The following is a 22536-nucleotide window of genomic DNA, read 5'->3' as shown; positions in this document are numbered from 1 at the left end:
TTCCAATCCCCTTTTTGCCCTTGGAGCCTCCTCCCCCCATGAGCCTGGGCCCCAGGAGCAGCATTCAGGCCTGTGACATATCCACCTAGGCTGGGCATTTTATAGCAGGCCCCCAAGGCTCCTGCTAGGCCATATTGTTGGGGCAGGAAAGGACCAAAACAGCATTCCATGGACAAAGGTCTTTGATTAAACCAGGTCCCTGATTTGCTGGAGCCGTCTCCCTCCATTCCACTCCTTGGGGGCAGTCACCTTCAATGTTAGGAATTTTCAACTTTCCTTTCTGCCAACACCCCTGCCCCTGGGTCCTGGATCCAAGGGGGGATACCTAGAGGGGGCTCCCTCTGCAGAGGTGATGATGGATTATTGGGCTGACAGATGGCCCCCCTCCCCCACCCCCACTTCCCAATCTCTTTGCTGCTGTTCTGCTGCTTTTACCAAAAGCAAGGTGCTCGCGATGTAATATGGCATGGAGGTTAAGAGCCAGGCCCTGAGGTCTGGCTGTGTGATTTGAATCGCAGCTCTGCTGGTTGTGCAACCGACACTGAGTTTCTTAACTTCTCTGTGCCTCAGTTTCCTCACCTGTGAAATGGGGTTAGTAATAGTCCCAGTTATTGTGAGTGTTAAATGAGATGGTGAGTGACAAGCACTCAGCGTGATGCCTGGTTCTTAGTATCAGTGGCTGCTGTTTTGGAACAACTACTATGGGTCGGGGCGGGACACATGACCACGTGCCAGCCCCAACTTGGTCAGGCTCTGGAGTGTGGGCTCCATTTGCCCCCCGGCTCTGTCTCCTGATGGGAGCATCTATGTCCTTTACTCCCAAATGTTTGAAACATCAGGGAGTTGTGACCTGATCTCATCTAAGTGGCAGAAGGCGTAGGTGTGGCCAGGTTAGCAGGACATGCTCTGTCTACTGCCAAATGGGGTTCTCCTGGACCACCCAGGCTCAGCTGTACCCTAAGAAGGGATCATCCTAATTCCAGCCTCCTCCCCTTCCTCCAGAGCCCTCAAACCTCTCTACCTGTGCCAGGTGCTTTCCTGCTCCACGGACAGCGAAAGGACCCATATGTAAATGTCTGTGCAAATCCCCTGGTGTTAGGTTGCCAGCTCTCCAGGGAGGCAAAGCCACCTCTGGGACCTCTACTTCCCAGCCATGGGAGCCCAGGGCAGGGTGGTCTGCTCCCTGATCTTCCTGCTGCGGGCCCTGGCTGAGCTGGCTGAGAACTCGGAGTTCTACTTGCTTGGGGATTACCTCCTGGGTGGCCTCTTCACCCTCCATGCCAACGTGAAGGGCATTGTCCACCTCAACTACCTGCAGGTGCCCAAGTGCAAGGAGGGAGTCTCCAGTGTGAGGCTGGAAGTGATGGTGTGGGCGGGGTGGGAGCCGAGGCTGGTCCTGTGGTCCTGGGGAGGCCAAGCCAAGCCCAATGGGTCAGAATGCGTCTCCTCATTCATTGCCAAACCCCCATCCTGGATGCACTCCACTGGCTCTCAGGGAGGCCCGGCACAGTCCGTGTTATTAAAATCTATGGCGACTATGTCCTGAAATTTTGAAACCTGGTGTCTCAATGTCACATCTCTTACTAAAGAGTTATGGGATGTTTGAGCCTAGAGGGGTCTTAGAGACCATCAAAACCAACCCCCTTCCCTCTGGCAGCAGCGGGACTCCCAGTGAGTCCATGCCAAGGCCCGGCTGTTATACCTTTGGGAGGCAGGTTCTCAGACTGGAAGGAAGGTTTGTATTTTCCCAGGGCTGTGGTTGGGTGGGCAGGGGTGTTTCCAGGACCGGGGGTGCTTTCCTCTGCACTCCATCCCCTGTGAACCCACTGGGGTGGCAGCATCATTCAGAGATTGAGTGGGCCACCTTCGGGCAGGCATGAAGGCTGGGATACTGGAGCCAGCCTGGGATTATAAAATAGTGATCTTGTGCAGAGAGGGCGAGGCATTCTGAGAAAGAGAGAGAAAGGAAGGAGAGTGCAAAGATGATTAAAGCCTGACTGTAAGAAATGAACCATTTATAAGATGTTGGGGAAGATTATATGTTGGCTTGAGAATGGTGAGGGTGATGGTACTAAGCATGATGTTGGATATTTTGATGCTTGTGATGATGGTGGAGAGTCTAGAGAAATGATGGTGGTGATAGAAGTGATGGTGATGTAGATAACGTTGGTAGTAGTAATACTGGTGATAAGGAAAATGGAGTACGGTGATGATGGTGGCGGCAGTGGTGATGGTGATGGTGGTGGTGGTGGTGATAGTGAAGGTGGTGGTGGTAGTGATACTGGTGATGGTGGTGGTGGTGGTGATAGTAGTGATGGTGGTGGTGGTGATTGTGATGGTGACAGTGATGGTGGTGGTGGTGGTGATGGTGATAATAGTGATGGTGGTGGTGGTGGTGGTGGTGACGGTGATGGTGATAGTGATGGTGGTGGTGGTGATGGTGATAGTAGTGATAGTGATGGTGGTGGTGGTGGTGGTGGTGGTGATGGTGATGGTGATAGTGATGGTGGTGGTGGTGGTAGTGATGGTGATGATGGTGATGGTAGTGGTGGTGGTGATGATGGTAGTGGTATTGATAATGATGGCCACAGACATGGGGTGACTGTGATGGCAGTGGTGATGATACCCATAATAGGAATAGTAGGTGATGATGGTCACAGTGACGATAGTGATGATGGAGGCTATGGTGGGTAATGGTGGTCACATTGGTGGACATTGATAGAGTGATGACGGAGGTCATAGGGACGGTAGTACTGGTGGCAGTGGTGGTGACTGATGGTGGCCACAGAGATCATAGTGTCAGAGGTGGTCATAGGGACGATGGTGATCTCAGAGCTGTGAAAATGATGTGGTAAAAATGCCAGAACCCTCTGGAGTGGTTCCTTCTTGGGCGATGCCTTGGCTTTCCTACTGCAGGCAGGAGGAACAGGCTGGCTCTCCCCTCCCCTCCCCTCCCCTCCCCTCCACTCCCCTTCCCTCCTCACTCTGGACCCGTTGCTCACTCCACCCTACTGCGGCCTCTCCAGGTACGAGATGAAGGTGCTGGGCTACAACCTCACGCAGGCCACGCGCTTTGCGGTGGAGGAAATCAGCAATGACATCAGCCTGCTGCCCAGTGTGCTGCTGGGCTACGAGATGGTGGACACCTGCCACATGTCCAACAACGTCCATCCTGTGCTCTACTTCCTGTCACAGGAAGACTATTTCCCGCCCATCCAGGAGGATTACAGCCACTACGTACCCCGCGTGGTGGCCATCACCGGCCCTGACAACTCCGAGTCCTCCATGACCGTGGCCCACTTCCTCTCCCTCTCTCTCCTTCCACAGGTGAGGCCCCTGGGCCCTGGGAGAAGGGGCTGGGCAGGAGGGCAGCCGAGTGCTTTTCCTGAGGGCTCACCACCCCCACCCGTCCCGGGGGTGTTGGATCGGGGAGCGGAAGCAAGGTCAGGACATCCACCCCAGCCCTGGCAAGGTAGCCAGCCTATTGGTTCAGAGCTCAGGCTTCGGAGGCAGAAGGACCTCGGTGTGCATCTTGCCTCTGAGTCTTGGCCATTGTGAGACCTTGAGCCAACCTCTTAACTTTCCCAAGCCTCAGTTTCCCCATCTCTAAAGTGGGATGATAAGAGTCCCAGCCTTGGACTGTCTGAAGATGAAAGTGTTCAGTTTAGGTAAGAATTTCTAGTGCACAATAGGTAGTCAGTAATGTTCCTGTTGTTACGTAAAGCATCTTGCGCGAGAATAAAAACTCAGAAAGTGCTCAATATTATCCTGTATAATTGCCTAGCACAGAATCTGCCTCACAGCAGGTCCTCAAAAAAGTGCTATAGAATTACTGCTGCTATGCTAACTATTTTCACCATCATGATCAAAAAGGCGTAGTCCAGAACTGGCATAAAATATCTGCTTGTTAAAGAGCAGCTAGCACAAGACTCGGCCCACAGTGGGTAGTTACAAATACTGTAAGTTTTGCTGTTGTTTTTATTATATCAAGCACCAAGGATCTGACTCAGAGTAGGTGCTCAATCAGTGTTAATATTCTTATGTGAAGAATCTAGTCCAGGACTGAAGTAATTCTTTCATTCATTTAACAAATATTTATTGAGCACCGACGGTGCCAGGTATTGCTGTAGGTGTTGGGGATGCCGCTGGGGAAATGCACAGAAATTTGCCCTCATAGAGTTTATCTTCCAGTGGGGAGAGACAGACGATCAATGTAAATAAGTATGTGATATAGGATAATGGGAAGTGAGAAGTGAAATGGATAAAAGGAAAAGTCAAGTTAAGGTTAAGGGAGGTGGGGCGCGTCGGGGGACAGGCGGAGTGGGTACAGGGAGATTGGATGGAGGCTTGAAGGAGGTGAAGGAGGAAGAAGAGCACCCACGACAAGGGGTCAGCAAATGCAGAGGCCGGGAGGTGCCTGGCGTGTTCATGGAACCGGGTGAGCAGAACTGGGACTAGTGGGAGAGAAGGAGGTGAAATCAGAGCGGGAAGGGCTGGGGTCAGTGATGGCGCCCCTTAGGGACCACCGATGGACTCTGGCTTTTCCTGAGTGGCATTAGGAACTGTTGGAGGGTCTTGAATATGTGACTGGTGTGTATGTGTGAGCAGGACCGCCCTGGAGCCATGCTAAGTGTAGATTGGAGAGGGGCGAGGGGCGAGGATATTGGGGTAACTCGTAGCAGGAATGATGGTGGCTGGACTAGGATGGTGGGGGGGGGGTGTAGGCACTGAACGGACACACTGTGAAGGTAGATCCCATGGGGTGTGCTGATGGCTTGAAGGCGGCATGTTTGAGAGAGACGAGCCAGTGAGGACTCTACAGTTCCGGCCTGAGTAACTGGAGGGATGGATTCACCATCAGGGGAGATGCGGAGATTGTGGGCGAAGCAGGTTCAGGGGAGACAGGAGTTCAGTTCTGGCTACGTTAAGTTTGAAATGTCAAGGAGGCAGTTGCAGGTATGAGTCTGAAATTTAGCAGAGAGGTCCAGGGCAGGGCTATTGGGAATTGTCAGCATGGATATGGTATTTAAAGCCAGGAGCCTGGATGAGATCACCAAAGGAAGGGGAGCAGATGGAGAAGACACAAGGACTGAAGGCTGAGCCCTGGGGTCCTCCAAGGTCAAGAGGTCATAGAGGAGAGGAGAAGAAGCAACCAGTGAAAGGGGAAGAAAACCGAGACTGTGCCATCCCAGAGGCTGCGGAAGGAAATGTGACTAATCTGAGGATGATGATGGTGAGGAGGAAAGCTTTATGCTCAGGGGCACACAGTAGGCACTCAGTAAATGTTACTAGATCATGAGAATGATAATGATGGAAATCACCTAGCCTAGGGCTTGGCACACACTAAGTGGTCAACAGTGTTGCTAAAGGATGAGGTGGGGCTGATGTCGATGAGAAGCATCTTGCCCAGGGCCTGGCATGTGGTGGGTGCTCACGAAAGGCTACCATGCTGATGACCATCGTGAGATGGTGTACATCACTTAGCCCAGGGCATGGCACACAGTAGGTGCTTGGTAAGTGTTACTACAAGGATAATCATGATGATGTTAACGTAAAGCACCTAGCCTAGGGCCAGGCCCATGATAGATTCCTGTGAAATGTTATTTCAGTAATGACCATGGTGATGATGGAGCAAACCACCTAGTTCAGGGTCCAACACATAGTAGGTTCTCATTCATTGTCATTACTGTGATGTCCATGATGATGGTGGAGTAAACCACTTAGCCCTGGGCGTGGCTGGCGCTGTGTGCTCCTCAAACGCCATAAGGATGATGGCGGTGGGTGGAACCCCCCTTGGGGGGGGTACCCTGTGAGACCCTCGCTAATACCTGCTGGACCCTCCCCTCTGGCGGATCACCTACGGTGCCATCAATGACCAGCTGCGTTTCCCAGCAGTGCTGCGCACGGCGCCAGGTGTGCACCACCAAATGGAGGCCATGGTGCAGCTGCCGCTGCACTTCCGCTGGAACGGGATCCTCGTGTTGCCAAGCAGCGATGACTACGGCCGCGGCAACAGTCAGCTGCTCAGCAAGCGCCTGGCCCACCATGACATCTGCATCGCCTTCCAGGAGCCGCTGCCCATGCCGCAGCCCGACCAGACGATGACGCAGCAGGAGCCTGAGCGCCTGGAGGCCATCGTGGGCAAGCTGCAGCAGAGCGTGGCGTGTGCTGTGGCCGTGTTCTCGCCAGACCTGGCCCTGTTCGACTTCTTCCGCGAGGTTCTGCGCCAGAACTTCACGGGCGCAGTGTGGATCGCCTCCGAATCCTGGGCCATCGACCCGGTCCTGCACCACCTCACCCAGCTGCAGCGCACAGGCACCTTCCTGGGCATCACCACCCAGAGCGTGCCCATCCCGGGCTTCAGCGAGTTCCGCGTGCGCCGCTCCCAGGTCAGCCGGCCCGCGCTCAACAGGAGCAGGCTGGGGGCCACCTGCAACCAGGAGTGTGACACCTGTATGAACACCACTGAGTCCTTCAACTCCATCCTCACGCTCTCCGGCGAACGCGTGGTCTACAGCGTGTACTCTGCTGTCTACGCTGTGGTTCACGCGCCACAGAACCTCCTGGGCTGCAACCAGACCGGCTGCCACAAGGAGGTGGTCTACCCTTGGCAGGTGAGGTCTGGCCTGTGCAAAGCCAGGGCCGCACGGAGCAGGTGCAGAGTCCGTGGTTGCCATGGAGACCACAGAGCTGCCCACTGCTCTGCTCTATCCTCCCCTTCCCTTGGTGGGTTCTGGGCAAATGGGTGGGAGAGGCCATGGATCACGCCCTGCCTCCAGACACATAGGAGCCCTTCGTGGTGACAAAACAAAATTCCTTAAAAAAAAAAATTAACTTAATCATCACCATCCATGATAGTCTGTCCTTGGAGATTTGGGTGAAATTCCCTAGAAGGAAGCCCCGCAGGCCGGAGCCCCAGGTCTCCCCGCAGCCTCTCCAGGGTGGAGGCCCTGGGGATGAGCTTGTGTATTCCCATCAGCTCTCAGGTTCATCGTCCCAGTTCGGCATCACCTTGATTCAGGCCTGGAATTTAAAGCTGCGTTTTCCTGGTTTATGCACAGGCACACACACACCCTACCTTGGGCCTACGGAAGGTGTAGAAGGTTTTACTGAGGATCCAGAGGAGCAGAGGAGATATACACCAGAGACGTATGCTTTCTACTCGTCATTAGACATCTCTACTTAAACAGTTCACTGACTTTTTCATAGTTTGGAACCAGCTGCCTGCTCTATTGCTCAGTCACCCCCCACCCCCGTCTTTATCCTCCCCTGATACCCCTCAGGCATCTCTGATACAGCCCATCCGTTAGGAGGCAGGTGGTGATGATCTGAGCAGAGCTTTGGAATCAGGCAGCCTGGGTTCAAGTCCCAGTTCTGCCACCACTAGCTGTGCAACTTTGGGCAAGTTATTTAATATCTCTGAGCCTCAGTTTTCTCATTTATTAAACGCAAGGAGTAATATGTATGCTGCTGAGTTATTATGAGGATTAATAATAACGTATGTACATTACCTGGTGCAGAGTAGAAGCTGAGTGTCTCCTCCTCTGTTTCCGACACCAGTGTCTGGCCTTAGGAGACAGGGTGGGGCCTGGGGTTAAAGCCACTGCTGGGGTTGGGGGTGAGGCTAGGTGAGGAAGGGGAAGCAAGGCTCAGACCCAAAAGGGGAGCCTGGAGAGACCCAGGCCCCTGGCAATAATAGGCCCTGCCTTCTCAGGAGAATTACAGGGACATGCTTTCTGGCCCCATGTATTGGACCCCTGGAATCCAGGCTGCTCAGCCCAGCTTGGCCAGGTCGCCGCAGGGGTGTGACATGGACACTAGTGCTGGCTCCCCAGGGGCCGTTGCCATCCTGATCCTCATCCTCAGGCTGACGACCGGGATGGAGCCTCCCCAGTCTCAGCTCCCAGGACCATTGCTCTCAGACCCAGCAACCTGTGCATATGCGAAAGAGACTTCAGCCAGGTCCTCACTCTCCCGGCAGGGCAGGGAGAAGGCTAGAGATCAAATCCCTGGGCTATCTGTCTGTCAGTTCCTGAGATGAGGTGAGCTCTGGGCCCCCAAGATGTAGTCCAATAGACTCTCTCATTTATGGAGGAAAGACCTACGAGCCAGATTGATTTGATAACTAAGCTGGAAGCCCTTTTGGGATCAGCCCAGAGAGGTTCAGTGACTTGCCCAAAGTCACACAGCAAATTTAGGACAGAGCTAGGACTGGAATTCAGGCCGAAGGATGTCCTAGCATGTTCTAGTTCATACCAGCTTCTGCATAGTGAGAATGATGGGGGATGGGGTGGGGAGAGACTGAAAAAAGAGTTGGCTCCAAAGTGTGGGGCAGCAGGCAGGACCCAGGGGGCAGGGGAGACCCCAGTAGGTGGGAGAGACAGTGGACTCTGGACACCCCGTATTGGATCCCAGAGGGATGGCCGAAGTGACTTCCAGGGAAAAGGAATAATATTGACATCTCAGTAGGAGGTGAGAGCTGACTATTTTCCAAGCACTGTTCTGAGCCCCTAACAGAGATTCACTCATTTATTGCTTCAGAGCCCAGAAGGTCAGGCCATTTTGGCCCCCACTTTGCAGAAGAGGAATCTGGGGTTTATAGAGGTTAAGTGCCAGGTCCAAGGCCTCACAGCAGGTGGTAGATCTGATGCCTAAACCCAGGTGCATCTGACTCTAAAGCCAGAGCTCTCAGCCACTGCCTCCAAACTGCCACATTTTTCAAAGTTTTGGAAATCAAGGCCCGTGGGCTGGTAGCATTTCTCCCAGGTCTGGCCCAACCTCTGATGCCAGCTCCACTTCCCTTCCCTCCGGCTCCTTTAGCTACTTCCGGAGATCTGGAAGGTCAACTTCACCCTCCTGGGCCACCAAATCTTCTTCAATGAGCAAGGGGACCTGTCCCTGCACCTGGAGGTCATCCAGTGGCAATGTGACCTGAGCCAGAACCCTTTCCAGAGCATCGCCTCCTACCAACCGTGGAAGCGGCAGCTGAAGGACATTTGTGACATCTCCTGGCACACCCCTAACAGCACGGTCAGCTCTCAGGAGGGGGTGGGGGAGGGGGCTGGAGGCCAGGCCCCAGAGCTCATGCTGGGGTGGCAAGGACCCTTTTACCTGGGATTCGTTCTCGACAGCTGGTGGCGTCTCTGTTTGTGGGTGTACTGTCTGGGGTCCCAGCCTTCCTCCCCTGACGGAGAACTGTACAAGTTCAGGGTTTTCTGGCTTCTCAGGACCGAGGGGCTCAGGACATGTGTGTGTTAAAGACTTCAACTCTCATGCCAACCCTGGGAAATAGATGCTACTCTTCTCCCTATCTTATGCGTTAGAAAACTGAAGGCACAGAGTGGTTGCATGACCTGCCTAAGGGCACACAGCTTGTCCGTGTCTCTCTATACAGTATTCAGGCTACACCCTATCAAGGAATACTCACATTTTGGGGGATGATAGCTCTGCTTTCCACCGTGTCTGACATCTGTCAGTCTAAAGCTCCTTTGTTTTACCCTCTTTCTATAAAAAGCTGTCAGAATGTTACTGGGGAGGGGAGGATAGAGACCCAGCCCTGTGGGGTGAGGGAGGGAATCTAAAAACTTTTCAGTCTTCAGCACTCTCCCCACCCCCACTTGACCCCTGTTCCAGAGGCATTTGGTGCTGCTAGTTTCTGAGCTTCTGGGGGATTTTTATGGAGTACATTGTGCTGGTGTCTTTATTAGTTTGCTAGGGCTGCCATCACAAAGGACCACAAACTGGGGGGCTTAACCAACAGAAACATATTGTCTCATAGTTCTGGAGGCCAGAAGTCCAAGATCAAGGTGTTGGAGGGTTGATTCCTCCTGAGAGCTGTGAATGAGACTGTCCCAGGTCTTTCTTTTGGCTCCTGGTGATTTGCTGGTCCCTGTTGGCTTTCCTTGGCTCCTGCTGCATCACCTGATCTCTGCCTTCATTTTCACATGGTGTTCTCCCCGTGGGTGTGTCTGTCTCCAAATCTCCCCCTTTTATAAAGACATCAGTCATATTGGAGTCGGGACCCACCCTCCTCCAGTATGACTTCATCTTAACCAATTACATCTGCAGTGATCCGATTTACGAATAAGATCACATTTTTAGGTCCTGGGGTTAGGACTCTAACATAGGAATTTTGAAGGGACACAAGTCAACAAATAAGTGTCTTAGCCTGGCTTTCCCCCAGAAAGCAGAGCCTGAGACAAGGGCTGATGTGCAGATGGTTTATCCCAGGATATGATCTGGGGGAACAGGAGTAGGAGGCTGGGGAGTATTTAACAGGGAAAGAGGGAAAGGGAATGTTCTCAAGCTGGACGCTGCTGTGAGCAATGGGATCTCAGTCTTACCTGAACCTTCTCAGGAGTCACTTTAGAAAGGTCCCCAAGGGTGGGAAGAGGATGGCACTGATCCGTTGGCTCCGTATCTCCCAGTGGTCAAGGGTTGTGCCAGGGGGTATGAATTCCCTGGCATTTCCAGGTCACGCTCGTGTGATGCCCAGCAGCTCTCTGTGGGCATCTCACCCTGCAGCCCCTGGGCAGAGAGCGGCCAGTTTGGTCTCTGCACGAGGGGAGTCGAGTGAACCCAGCCACAGGTCCTGCTGCTGCCCTGGGCCCCGGGTGGACCTGATTCATCCCTCTCTTTCTGCCACCGTCCATTCTGGATTCCCTCGCCCTCAGCCACTGGCTGCTCTATGTCATTGGCATGTGGGGTGATCCAGACATTCATCCCCAAGGTGTCAGAGGCTGTTGTCACCTTGTCCTTGCTGGCTTGTGGTCTGATGGCTGTCTAGTAGCAGTCATCACTGGGCTAGAAGCACCAAGTGCCGCCTTGGGGAATTGCCTGGGTCCCAGTCCTACTCTTTCCTACCCCAAGCAGCAACCCTAGCCCCTCCCGCTAATCCAAGTCATTTACCTCGCCTTTCTTGGCTTTCTCGTTCGCTGGCATGAGACCCCCTAAATGACCAGGTGGTAACCATAGAGCCCTATTGTGTCTGCTGGTGGGAGTATTCCCCCTTTGGAGACCATACTTTATTCTAGCAGAATCCAAGGTTCTGGAGATGGGAAGTCCCATTTCTACAATGGGCCTCTGCAAAGAATGGTGAGTGTGGCCAATCCTTTTTACACCCTGTGGTTGCTGGACCCACGTCTTCTAGAATGATCAGGTTCCATGTGCATTCTGTCATGACAGACAGTAGCACAGTACACAACTCTGCAACAAGGTAGTGAATGTGATTTAAGATCTTTCTTTTTTAATGTGGGCATTGACAGCTAGACACTTCCCTCTAAGTACTGCTTTCATTGTATTTCAGAAGTTTTGTTACTTAAAAAAATTATCTTTAATTATGGTAAAAAAAAAACCCACAAATGTTACCATCTTAAATGATTTTTCCCAATGTTTTAATTGTGGTAAAATACACATAACATAGGCTTTACCGTCTTAACCATTTTTAAGTTGACCGTTCAGTAACATTAAGTACATTTATACTGTTGTACAACCATCACTGCCATCCATCTCTAGAATACTTTCATCTGGCAAAATTGAAATGCTATGCCCATTAAACAGTAACTCCTCCTTCATTCCTCTCCTCCAGCCCCTAGAAACCACCATTCTACTTTCTATCTCTGAATTTTTTTTATTTTATTTATTTATTTATTTATTTATTTATGGCTGTATTGGGTCTTCGTTTCTGTGCGAGGGCTTTCTCCAGTTGCGGCAAGCGGGGGCCACTCTTCATCGCAGTGCGCGGGCCTCTCACTATCGCGGCCTCTCTTGTTGCGGAGCACAGGCTCCAGACGCGCAGGCTCAGTAATTGTGGCTCACGGGCCTAGTCGCTCCGTGGCATGTGGGATCTTCCCAGACCAGGGCTCGAACCCGTGTCCCCTGCATTGGTGGGCAGACTCTCAACCACTGTGCCACCAGGGAAGCCCTCTATCTCTGAATTTGACCGCACTAGATACCTCATATAAGTGGAATCATACAGTATTTGTCTTTTTTATTACTGGTTTATTTCACTTAGCATAAGGTCCTCAAGGTTCATCCATGTTGTAACACGCATCATAATTTCCTTCCTTTTTAAGGCTGAATAATATTCCATTTTATGGATATATAATATTTTGCTCATCCACTCATCCATAAATGGACACTTGGATTGCTTCCATATTTTAGCTATTGTGAAATTAATACTGTCATGAATAAGAGTATACACATATCTCTTCAAGACTGCTTTCATTTCTTTTGAGTATATACCCAGAAATGTAATTGCTGGATTATAGATTAATTCTATTGTTAATTTTTTGAGGAACTACCATGTTTTCCACAGTGACTGTACCATTTTACATTTCCAGTGGTGCACAAAAGCTCACTGTTCCAATTCCTCTACGTCCTCAGCAACACTTGTTATTTTCTGTCTTTTTGATAGCAGCCATCCTAATGGGTGTGAAGTGGTCTCTCACTGTGGTTTAGATTCTCACTTTCCTAATGATTACTGATATTGGGTATCTTCTCATGTGTTTCTTATCCATTTGTATATCTTCTTTGAAGAAATGTTTGTTCAAGTCTATTTTTTTCATTTTTGAATCAGGTTGGTTTTTTGGTTGTTGTTGAGTTTTAGGAGTTCTCTATATTCTGCGTATTAATCCCTTGTATATCTTATTTGCAAATATTTTCTCCCACTCTATAGGTTGCCTTTTTACTTGGTTGATAGTATCTTTTGATGCATAAATTTAAAATTTTTCATTAAGTCCAATTTGACCATTTTTTTTCTTTTGTTGCCTGTGCCTTTGGTGTCATCTCCAAGAAACCATTGCCAAAGTCAGTGTTGTGAAACTTTTGCCCTGTGTTTTCTTCTAAGAGTTTTTATAGTTTTAGATCTTCCATTTAGGTCATGGATCTGTTTTCAGTTAATTTTTATATATGGTGTTAAGTACAGGCCACCTCATTCTCTTGCCTGTGGGCATCCGGTTTTCCCAGCATCATTGGCTTAAAAAACTATCTTTTCCCCATTGAATGGCCTAGAAACCCTTGTCAAACTCATTTGACCATATATGTGAGGTTTTATTTTTGGACTTTATTTTATTCCATTTGTCTGTGTGTCTCTTTAGTCTGGTACCATGCTATTTGATTACTGCCACTTTGTAGAAAGTTTTGAAATCAGGAAATGTGATTCCTCCAGCTTTGTTCTTTTTCAAGATTGTTTTGGCTATTCAGGGTCCCTTGAGATTCCAGATGAATTTCAGGATGGGTTTTTGTATTTCTGCAAAAAAACCTCATTGGAATTTTGATAAGAACTACATTAAATCTGTAGATTGCTTTGGGTAGTATTGACATCGTAACAATATTAAGTCTGCCAATCCGTAAACATGGGATGTCTTTCCATTTATGTATGTTTTCTTCAATTTCTTTTAGAAATATTTTGTCGTGTTCATTGTACAAGTCTTTCCCTCCTTGGTTAATTCCTAAGTATTTTATTCTTTTTGATGCTATTGTAAATAGAATTATTTTCTTAATTTCCTTTTTGAGTTATTCATTGTTAGTGTGTAGAAAACAACTGATTTTTGTGTGTTGACTTTGTATCTTGATACTTTGAAGAGTTCACTTATTGGTCCTAACAATTTTTTTGCAGAATCTTTAGGATATTTTACATATAAAATTGTATCATCTGTGAGCAGATAATTTTATTGATTACTTTCCAATTTAGATGACTTTTTTTTTTTCTTGCCTAATTGCTCTAGCTAGGACCTCCAGTACTGTGTTAATAGAAGGGGTGAAACTGCACATCTTTGCCTTGTTCCTGATCTTAGAGGAAAAGCTTTCAGTCCTTCTCCATTGAATATGATATTCACTGTTGGCTTTTCACATAGAGTTTTTATTATGTTGAGGTAGTTTTCCTTTACTTCTTGTTTGTTGAGTGTTTTTTTATCATGAAAGAGTCAAATACTTTTCCTTCATCAATTGAGATGATCATGTGTTTTATTACATTTATTTATTTATTTATTTTTGTTTGAAGTATACTTGATGTACAATATTATATAAGTTACAGGGGCACAATATAGTGATTCACAATTTTAAAGGTTATACTCCATTTATAGTTATTATAAAATATTGGCTATATTCCCTATGTTGTACAATGTTTCCTTGTAGCTTATTTTATACATAGTAGTTTGTACCTCGTAATCCCCTACCCCTGTATTGACCCTCTTCTCTTCCCCTTTCCCCACTGGTAACCACTAGTTTGTTCTCTATATCTGTGAGTCTGTTTCTTTTTTGTTATATTCACTAGTTTGTTGTATTTTTTAGATTTCACATATAAGTGATACTATACTGTATTTGTCTTTGTCTGACTTATTTCACTAGCATAATACCATCCAAGTCCATTAATGTTGTTGCAAAGAGCAAAATTTCATTCTTTCTTATGACTGAGGAACATGTGTTTTTTTCCCCTTCATTTTGTTAATGTGGTGTATTACACTGATTGATTTTTATATGTTGAACTATCTTTGTATTACAGGAATAAATCCCACATGATCATGGTGTATAATCCTTTTAATATGCTGCTGAATTCAGTTTGCTAGTATTTTGTTGAGAATTTTTGCATCAATATCCATAAGGGATATTGGTTTGTAGTTTTCTTTTCTTGAGCCTTTTTGACTGGCTTTGTTATCAGATTGATGCTGGCCTCATAAAATGAGTTAAGGAGAGTTCCTTCCTCTTTAGTTGTTGGTAGAATTCACCAGTGAAGTCATCAGATCCAGGACTTTTCTTTGTGGGGAGATTTTTTGATTACTGATTCAATCTCCATACTAGTTATAGGTCTATTCAGATTTTCTATTTCTTCATGATTTAGTATTAGTAGATTTTGTGTTTCTAGGAATTTGTTTCATCTGGATTATCTAATTTGTTGGTGTATAATTGCTCATAGTACTCTCTTATAATTGTTTTTATTTCTGTAGAATCAGTAGGAATGTCCTCTCTTTCATTTCTGATTTTAGTAATTTGAATCCTCTCTTTTTTTCTTAGCCATTTTAGCTAGAGGTTTGTCAATTTTGCTGATCTTTTCAAAGAAACAACTTTTGGCTTAATTGATTTTCTCTAATATTTTTCTACTTTCTAATTTGTTTCACTCTGCTTTAATCTTTATTATTTCCTTCCTTCTGCTAGTTTTGGGTTTAGTTTGATCTTCTTTTTCTAGTTCCTTAAGCTGTAAAGTTAGGTTGTTGATTTGAGATCTTTCTTGTTTTCCAATGTAAGTGTTTATAGCTTTAAATTCCCCCCTTAGCACTGCTTTGCTGTATCCCATGTTTTGGTACATTGTGTTTTCATTTTCATTCATCTTTAAGTATTTTCTAATCCCACTTGTGAGTTCTTTGATTCGTTGGTTGTGTAAGAGCATTGTTTAATTTTTACAAATTTGTAAATTTTCCAGTTTTCATTCTGTTATTGATTTTTAACTTCATCCTATTGTGGTCAGAGAAGATACTTTGTGTGATATCTATCTTTCAAAATTTATTCAGACTTAATTCATGGTTTAACATAAGGTCTGTCCTTATCTGGAAAATGTCCCATGTGCACTTGAGAAGATGTATATTCTGTTGTTGTTGGGTAGAGTGTCCTATGTATATCTGTTAAATCCAGTTGGTTTATTGTGTTGTTCAAGTCCTCTATTTCCTTACTTATTTTCTGTCTGGTTATTCTATCCATTATCGAGAGTGAGGCATGGAAGTCTTCAATTATTACTGGGGAATATTATGTGTTGAATTGTCTTTTCTCCCTTTAATTCTGATGGTCTTTGCTCCATGTGGCTCTCTTGTTAGGTGCATATCTGTTTATAATATATCTTCTTGATCTATTGACCCTTTTATTGTTATAAAGCTCCTTCTTTTTCCCTAGTAAACATTTTTGTTGGCATTCCCCCCACCACCCCCTGCCCAGCTTCTTTTGAGACATTATCTTTGTTTTTTTACATTTTGAATATTGTATACCTAAGAGTAATTTTTTAAAAGTATTTATCCCACTTGGTGTTCTCTGAACTTCCTGGATCTGTGATTTGATATCTGTCATTAATAATTATAAAATTCTCAGCCTATATTCCTTCAAATATTTCTTCTGTTCCTTTCTTTCTTCTCCTTTGGGTATTCTCATTATATGTATGTTACATATTTTGCAATTGTTCTATAGCTCTTAGATATTCTGTTCTCTTCTTTTCACTTTTTTTTTCTCTTTGCTTTTCACTTTGGGATGTTTCTATAGAGATATCTTCAAGCTCACTGGCTTTTTCCTCAGCTGTGTCCAGTCTACTGATGAGCCCATCAAAGGCATTCTTTATTTCTGTTACCATAGGTTTTAAAAAAATGTGTTGCATTTCCTTTTGGTTCTTTCTTTCAGTTTCCATTTCTCTGCTTACATTACCCATCTTTTCTTGAATGTTGTTCACTTTTTCAGTTACAGCTCTTAGCATATTAATCATAGTTATTTTAAATTTCCTGTCTGATAATTGCAAAATCTCTACCATATATGAGTCTCATTCTGATGCTTGTTTTGTCTCTTCAGACTTCCTTTTTGTCCTTTAACATGCCTTGTAATTTTTTGTTGAAAGCCAGACATGATGTATTTGTTAAAGGAACTGAGGTAAATAAATTTTAGCATAAGGTTTTATGTTTATTTGGGTAGGAGTGAGGCTATGTTTACTCTTTGCCATAGCTGTGGTGTCAGAGGCTAAAATTTCCTCTAATGTCTCCCTTTTTGGGTCTTCCCTGCTGGCTTTGGGTTTCCCTAGGGACTCCTTCTTAAACAGAATTTGAGCCTTGCAGTTCTTTTGGTTGTAATCCCCTGTTATTATACAGGAGCCTGAATGATGTGGTGGTAAGATGTGGGAGGAGGGGAAGAATTCTGGAATCATCTATGACCAGGTTTTATTCTTTTGGTAAGCCTGTGCCCTGGGCTGTGCCCTCCACAAGTGCCTCTCAGCTCTCCCCACCTTCGGTGAGACAGGAAGGCTAGAGGCGGGGCTGCAATTGGGTACTTCCTTTCCGCTATGTCAATTCAGCTGTGGTAAAATAGTTTCCCTTGAGGGCAGGCCTTTGTTAAGGAGAACAGAATGCTCTGGGTGTATTTCAGAATGGTTGCTTTTTCCTCTCCCCTTGCTGGAGAGCAGTCTTTACCCTGAGAAGCTGGTGGGGCTCCTGAGGTTATGGATGCACCCCTAGAGGTCTCTCTCAAGCTAGTCTGAGCTCAGTCCCAGCAACTGGTCATTTGCTGTCTAGCTGCTCCTACCAGTTTCTGCCTCCAGCAGCATTTCCTGCTCCTGCTAAGCTGTGACTCTTTGTGTGCACCTGTCTCCCCAGTTTTGGGATCTGTGGTTTGCCCCATGACCCCAATTCTCTGATGGACCTAAGAAGGGTTGTTGATTTTTAGCTTGTTCAGCCTTTTTCTTGTTGTGAGGATGGAGGAGATGACTTCCAAGCTCCTTACATGCCAGACCAGAAACCAGAAGTTCCCCATTCTCTCTTGAACCTACACCAACAAGGCTTTCCACCACATCACTCTTCTGAAACTGCTTTTGTGAAGGTCACTGATGTCTAGATATTGCCAATCCAACCATCATCATCGTAGTCAACCTGTGAACAGATGTGACACAGCTGATTACGTCCTCTCTTTGGAAACAATATCTTTACTCGAATTCTGGGCCAGTCTCTCTCTTGGTTCCCCTACAGCTATGACTACTCCTTCTAAGTCTCCTTTCCTGGTCCCTCCTTATCCCCTTGACCCTTAAACCCTGGAGGGTACAAGAGTTCAGCCAATGGACTTATTCTCTTCTCTGTCTACATGGTTGGAAATATGATCTATAGGTTTATAACTTCCAATTTTATATCTTCAGACTGGACTTCTCCCCTCAACTTTAAGTCAAATATTCACCTACTTACGCAAAGTTGCTCCCCCAAAGTCTTCCCATTCCAGTAAAAGGTAACACCATCTTTCTGTTGTTTGACCAAAAGCATTGAGTCATCCTTGACTCCTTTCTTTCTCATCCAACCCAGCAGTAAATCTTGTCCAGCCTACTTTCAAAACACATCCAGAATCTGACCACTTCTCACCTCTTCCACGGCTCTCTCTTTAGTCAGAACCGCCACCATTTCTCAGCTGGGCTATTACAATAACACCCTGCCTGGTCTCCTGTTGTGCCATTACCCCTCATGATCTATATTCAGACAGGGCAGTCCTGTTAAAACGAAGGTCAGATCCTGTCACTCCTCTGCTTGGGATCCTCCAGTAGCTTCTCATTTCATTCAGAGTAAAAGCCAAAGTATTTTGACTCCAACTCTTTGAACAGATCCGCTGTTCTTCCTCTTGCTCATTCTGCTTGAGCCAGGCTGACCTTGCTGCTCCTCGACTATGCCAAGTCTCCCAACCGCAGGACCTTTGCACATGCTGTCCCTTCTGCCTGAACAGATATCTTCATGACCTGCTCCCTCCCAGCCTTTACATCTTTGCTCCAATGTCACCTGCTGGATGAGGCCTTCCTTCCCTTCACCCAATGTGAAAGTGAAATCAGCTCCTCCATCATTTTCCATATCCCTTGCATGGCTTTATTTTCCTTCACACTATATATCACCATCTGTTGTATCACAAATTTATATGAGTGTTGTCTCTCTTCCCCATGAAAATATTCATTTCATAAGAACAGAGACTTTGCCTCATTTGGTTCACAGCTATATTTCCAGTGCCTGGCATCGGTATGTACTCAATACGTTTTTGAATGAATGAATGTGTGAATATCAGGTTGAGACTCCATGGGTAAGAGGTAGGATTAATTTGGTTACTTAGGGGCTCAGAGTTAGTGAAGAGATGAACTTGGAGGAGGGGGAGAATACATGGCAAGGGAGTGGTAGGGTGTAGGTCTGGATAAGGTGTGTGTGTGCTTGTGTGTGTGTGTTGGTGTGCATATGCCTGCACATGTGTGTGGCCCCACAGGAGGCAGAAAAGACCACAGAGGGAAGGCTGGCAGGGGATCAGACTTAACTTGGCTGATGGAGAGGCTCTTCCATGAGGTTTCAGGGAGAGAACAAGACATCCAGAAACATCATCTGATGCATGTGCAAGAGAGACTAGAGGGGTGGAACAGGAAAGCAGGTGATCTCTGAGAGGCCAGAAGAGAAGGGCTCTGAGGTCGAGTGGTCCTACCATGGCTCCTCGTGTCTGGGCCCTGGGTCCTTTATCTGTGTTCTCGTGCAACGCCCTCCTCATTGGTTGTCAGAATGATTTTTATACAACCTGAATCTAATCAGGCTGCTCCCCACTCAAGAGCCATGGCTGCTTCCCACCGCCCCTACATTTTTAGTGTCATAGTTCAGTCTTCCACCCTCCCCATGCAGCCTGACTTCAGCCAGGCTCAGACACACCCTCTTCCCAAGAATGCCACCCCCATCCTCTCCTCCACCTCATTGCTCTTACTGTTTCCTCTACTTGTAATTCATTCATTCATTTAATAAACAATCATTGGAGGCCTCCTCTTTGCTGGGCACTCTTCTAGTTTCTAGAAATATAGCAGGGACTTCCCCGGTGGCACAATAGTTAAGAATCTGCCTGCCAGTGCAAGGGACATGGGTTCGATCCCTGGTCTGGGAAGATCCCACAGGCTGTGGAGCAACTACTGCTACTACTACATGTGCCACAACTACTGAGCCCACATGCCGCAACTACTGAAGCCCGCACACTTAGAGCCCGTGCTCCGCAACAAGAGAAGCCACAGCAGTAAGAAGCCTGTGCACCGCAATGAAGAGTAGCCCCCACTAGCCACAACTAGAGAAAGCCCGCGTGCAGCAATGAAGACCCAACGCAGCCAAAAATAAATAAATAAATAAATAAATAAATAAATTTATTAAAAAAAAAAGAAAAAAGAAATATAGCAGTAAAAGCAATAGACATGGCCACTGGCTACCTGCTCTTGCTCACCTGAAAACCCCTGCCCCTCCATAAAAGATGTGTTAATTGGGACTCTCGGTGGTAAGTGACAGAAAGCAATATAAGCAAAAAGTTAGTTTATTGCCTCACATCATTGAACATTCCAGGAGTTGACCTGAAGGTAAAGCTTCAGGCAAGGCTGGATCCAGGGTCTCACTCTCTCCATCTCCCAGATCCTTCCTCAGGCATGTTCTCCCCCCAGAAACCAGCAGGCTGCTAGCAGCTCCAGAGTCATATCCTATTCACTCAGCAACCTCAGAAAGTCTCCATCTCTACAGCTGGGTGCTGTTACCCGAAGAAGGTGGAATAGGTCTTTGCTGGGTGAGACTAAGAAGGTGCCTACAGAGGTCCAGTTCTAATGGCAATCCCAGCACCCCTCCCCCTCCCAGACAGAGGCCAGTTCCCCTCCCCTGAGCATCCTGCTGGGGATGAGTTAGAGAGGGTAAGGGAGCCCCCAGAGAGTGGGAGAGAGGACTCAGGGTCTTTTGCTCTCCTCCCTCCAGATCCCTGTGTCCATGTGTTCCAAGGACTGCCAGCCCGGGCAAAAGAAGAAGCCAGCTGGCATCCACCCCTGCTGCTTCGAGTGCATTGACTGCCTCTCTGGCACCTTCCTCAACCGAGCTGCAGGTGTGATTCATGGGCCCACATGTTGCCTTGCCACTGCCCTGCCCTGGGAGGGGGGTGGTCTCCAGGGCCCTTCGCCTTTGGCAGGGTCTCTGGGGTCTCCCCCATGGTACATAAGTGTCCAAAGGCCAAGGATTATGTCTTTCCCACCAGAGGGTGAGGTCTTGGGAGGGAGGAATTATAGTTATTAGACTCTGAGTCAAGGAGACCTCGGTTCAAATCCTACCTCTATAACTTCCTGGCTTTGTGACTTTACCTGGCTGGGCCTCAGTTTCCTCATCTGTGAAATGGGGTTGCTGTGAGGAGTTGATGAGCCAGGGGGTGTAAGGGACTCAGTGAGCGTTGGTCGCCCTTAGCTCTCTCTCTCTCTTTCTCCTGCTGGGGCCTGGCCCAATGCAGGCCCAGAGGATGTAGATGCTGAGAAGGCAGGTTCGGCTGATGGGAGCTGCTGTGGGGTCTTGCAGGTGAATTCGACTGCCAGCCCTGCCCAAGTTACGAGTGGTCCCGCAGGAAAGACACCTCCTGCTTCAAGCGGCAGCTGGCCTTCCTTGAATGGCATGCGGCACCCACCATCACTGTGGTCGTGCTGGCTGCCCTGGGCTTCCTCAGCACCCTGGCCATCTTGATAATCTTCTGGAGGAAGTTTCAGACGCCCATGGTTCGCTCGGCTGGGGGGCCCGTGTGCTTCCTGATGCTGACGCCGCAGCTGATGGCATACATGCTGGTCCCCGTGTATGTAGGGCCGCCCATGGTCTCCACGTGCCTCTGCCTCCAGGCCTTCTTCACGCTCTGCTTCACCGTCTGCATCTCCTGCATCACCGTGCGCTCTTTCCAGATCATCTGCATCTTCAAGATGGCCAGACGCCTCCCACGCGCCTACGGCTTCTGGTCCGCTACCATGGGCCCTACGTCTTTGTGGCATTCATCACGGTGCTCAAGACGGTCATCGTGGGGAGCAGCATACTGGCCGTGACCACCAACCCCACTGCCCGCACTGACCCCGATGACCCCAAGATCACGACCCTGTCCTGCAACCCCAGCTACCACCAGGGGCTGCTGATCAACACCAGCCTGGACCTGCTCGTCTCCGTGCTGGGCTTCGGCTTCGCCTACATAGGCAAGGAGCTGCCCACCAACTACTACGAGGCCAAGGTCATCACCTTCTGCATGACCTTCTACTTCACCTCTTCCGTCTTCCTCTGAGCCTTCATGTCTGTCTACGAGGGGGCGCTGGTCACCATCCTGGACCTCTTGGTCACTGTGCTCCACCTCCTGGGCATCACCCTGGGCTACTTCGGCCCCAAGTGCTACATGATTCTCTTCTACCTGGAGCGCAACACACCAGCCTACTTCAACAGCATGATTCAGGGCTACACCATGGGGAGGGACTAGCACTCCTATCATCTGCCCATTGGGATGAGGGCCTCAGCGTTGGGAGATGGAGGCAGGGGCTTGCTGGTTCAACTCCAGATGGATGCAAGGAAGCCACCCCCAACGATTACCACCGTGCCCTGGTATCTGATTTGGCGTTCCTCCGAGGTTCTCTGCGTCCTGGCCATTTTTACCCACCTAGCGATGGATGCCTAGAAACATTTGCCCTTCGTTCCTTTCCCTCGAGCTGTTTAGCTTGCCAGGCAATGCCATCCCGTTCTAGAAAAACAACCCAAGGTGACCTATTGGTCTCCAAGGACGGAGTCCAGTTTGGCAGCCTACAGCCGCCATCTGGTGGTCACTGTGGGTACCTGCAGGTTCACGGTGAAGGGACGCCTGCTGGAGGGCTGGGCTGGGGTTGGAGGATGTGAGCTCAAATAATGCTGCCCTGCCTCATTCACTAGCTGCCCGTCTGTCCGCGTCTCATCCCCGAGATTCCCCCAGAGCACGAATCCCCGGCTTCTCTGTTGTCTCTGAATACGGCTGAGCCCATAAATGCTCGGGAATAAACCTCGCTTGGGTGAAACG

At 48.1% G+C, this 22536-nt stretch overlaps 1 protein-coding gene across 1 annotated transcript; it reads left to right on the top strand.

Moving 5' to 3' along the window:
* The first annotated feature begins 1153 nt into the window (after nt 1-1153).
* Nucleotides 1154-21969, top strand: TAS1R2 (taste 1 receptor member 2). Its single transcript, XM_059895235.1, is given in 7 exon segments — nt 1154-1335; nt 3027-3326; nt 5852-6614; nt 8821-9030; nt 20457-20580; nt 21042-21464; nt 21467-21969. Coding segments are annotated over 7 exon segments (2505 nt in total).
* The last annotated feature ends 567 nt before the right edge of the window (nt 21970-22536 follow it).

The sequence above is a fragment of the Balaenoptera ricei genome, chromosome 1 (genome assembly GCF_028023285.1).
Source record: "Balaenoptera ricei isolate mBalRic1 chromosome 1, mBalRic1.hap2, whole genome shotgun sequence".
NCBI classification, from domain to species: domain Eukaryota; kingdom Metazoa; phylum Chordata; class Mammalia; order Artiodactyla; family Balaenopteridae; genus Balaenoptera; species Balaenoptera ricei.
This window is presented reverse-complemented; position numbering and strand designations above follow the sequence as displayed.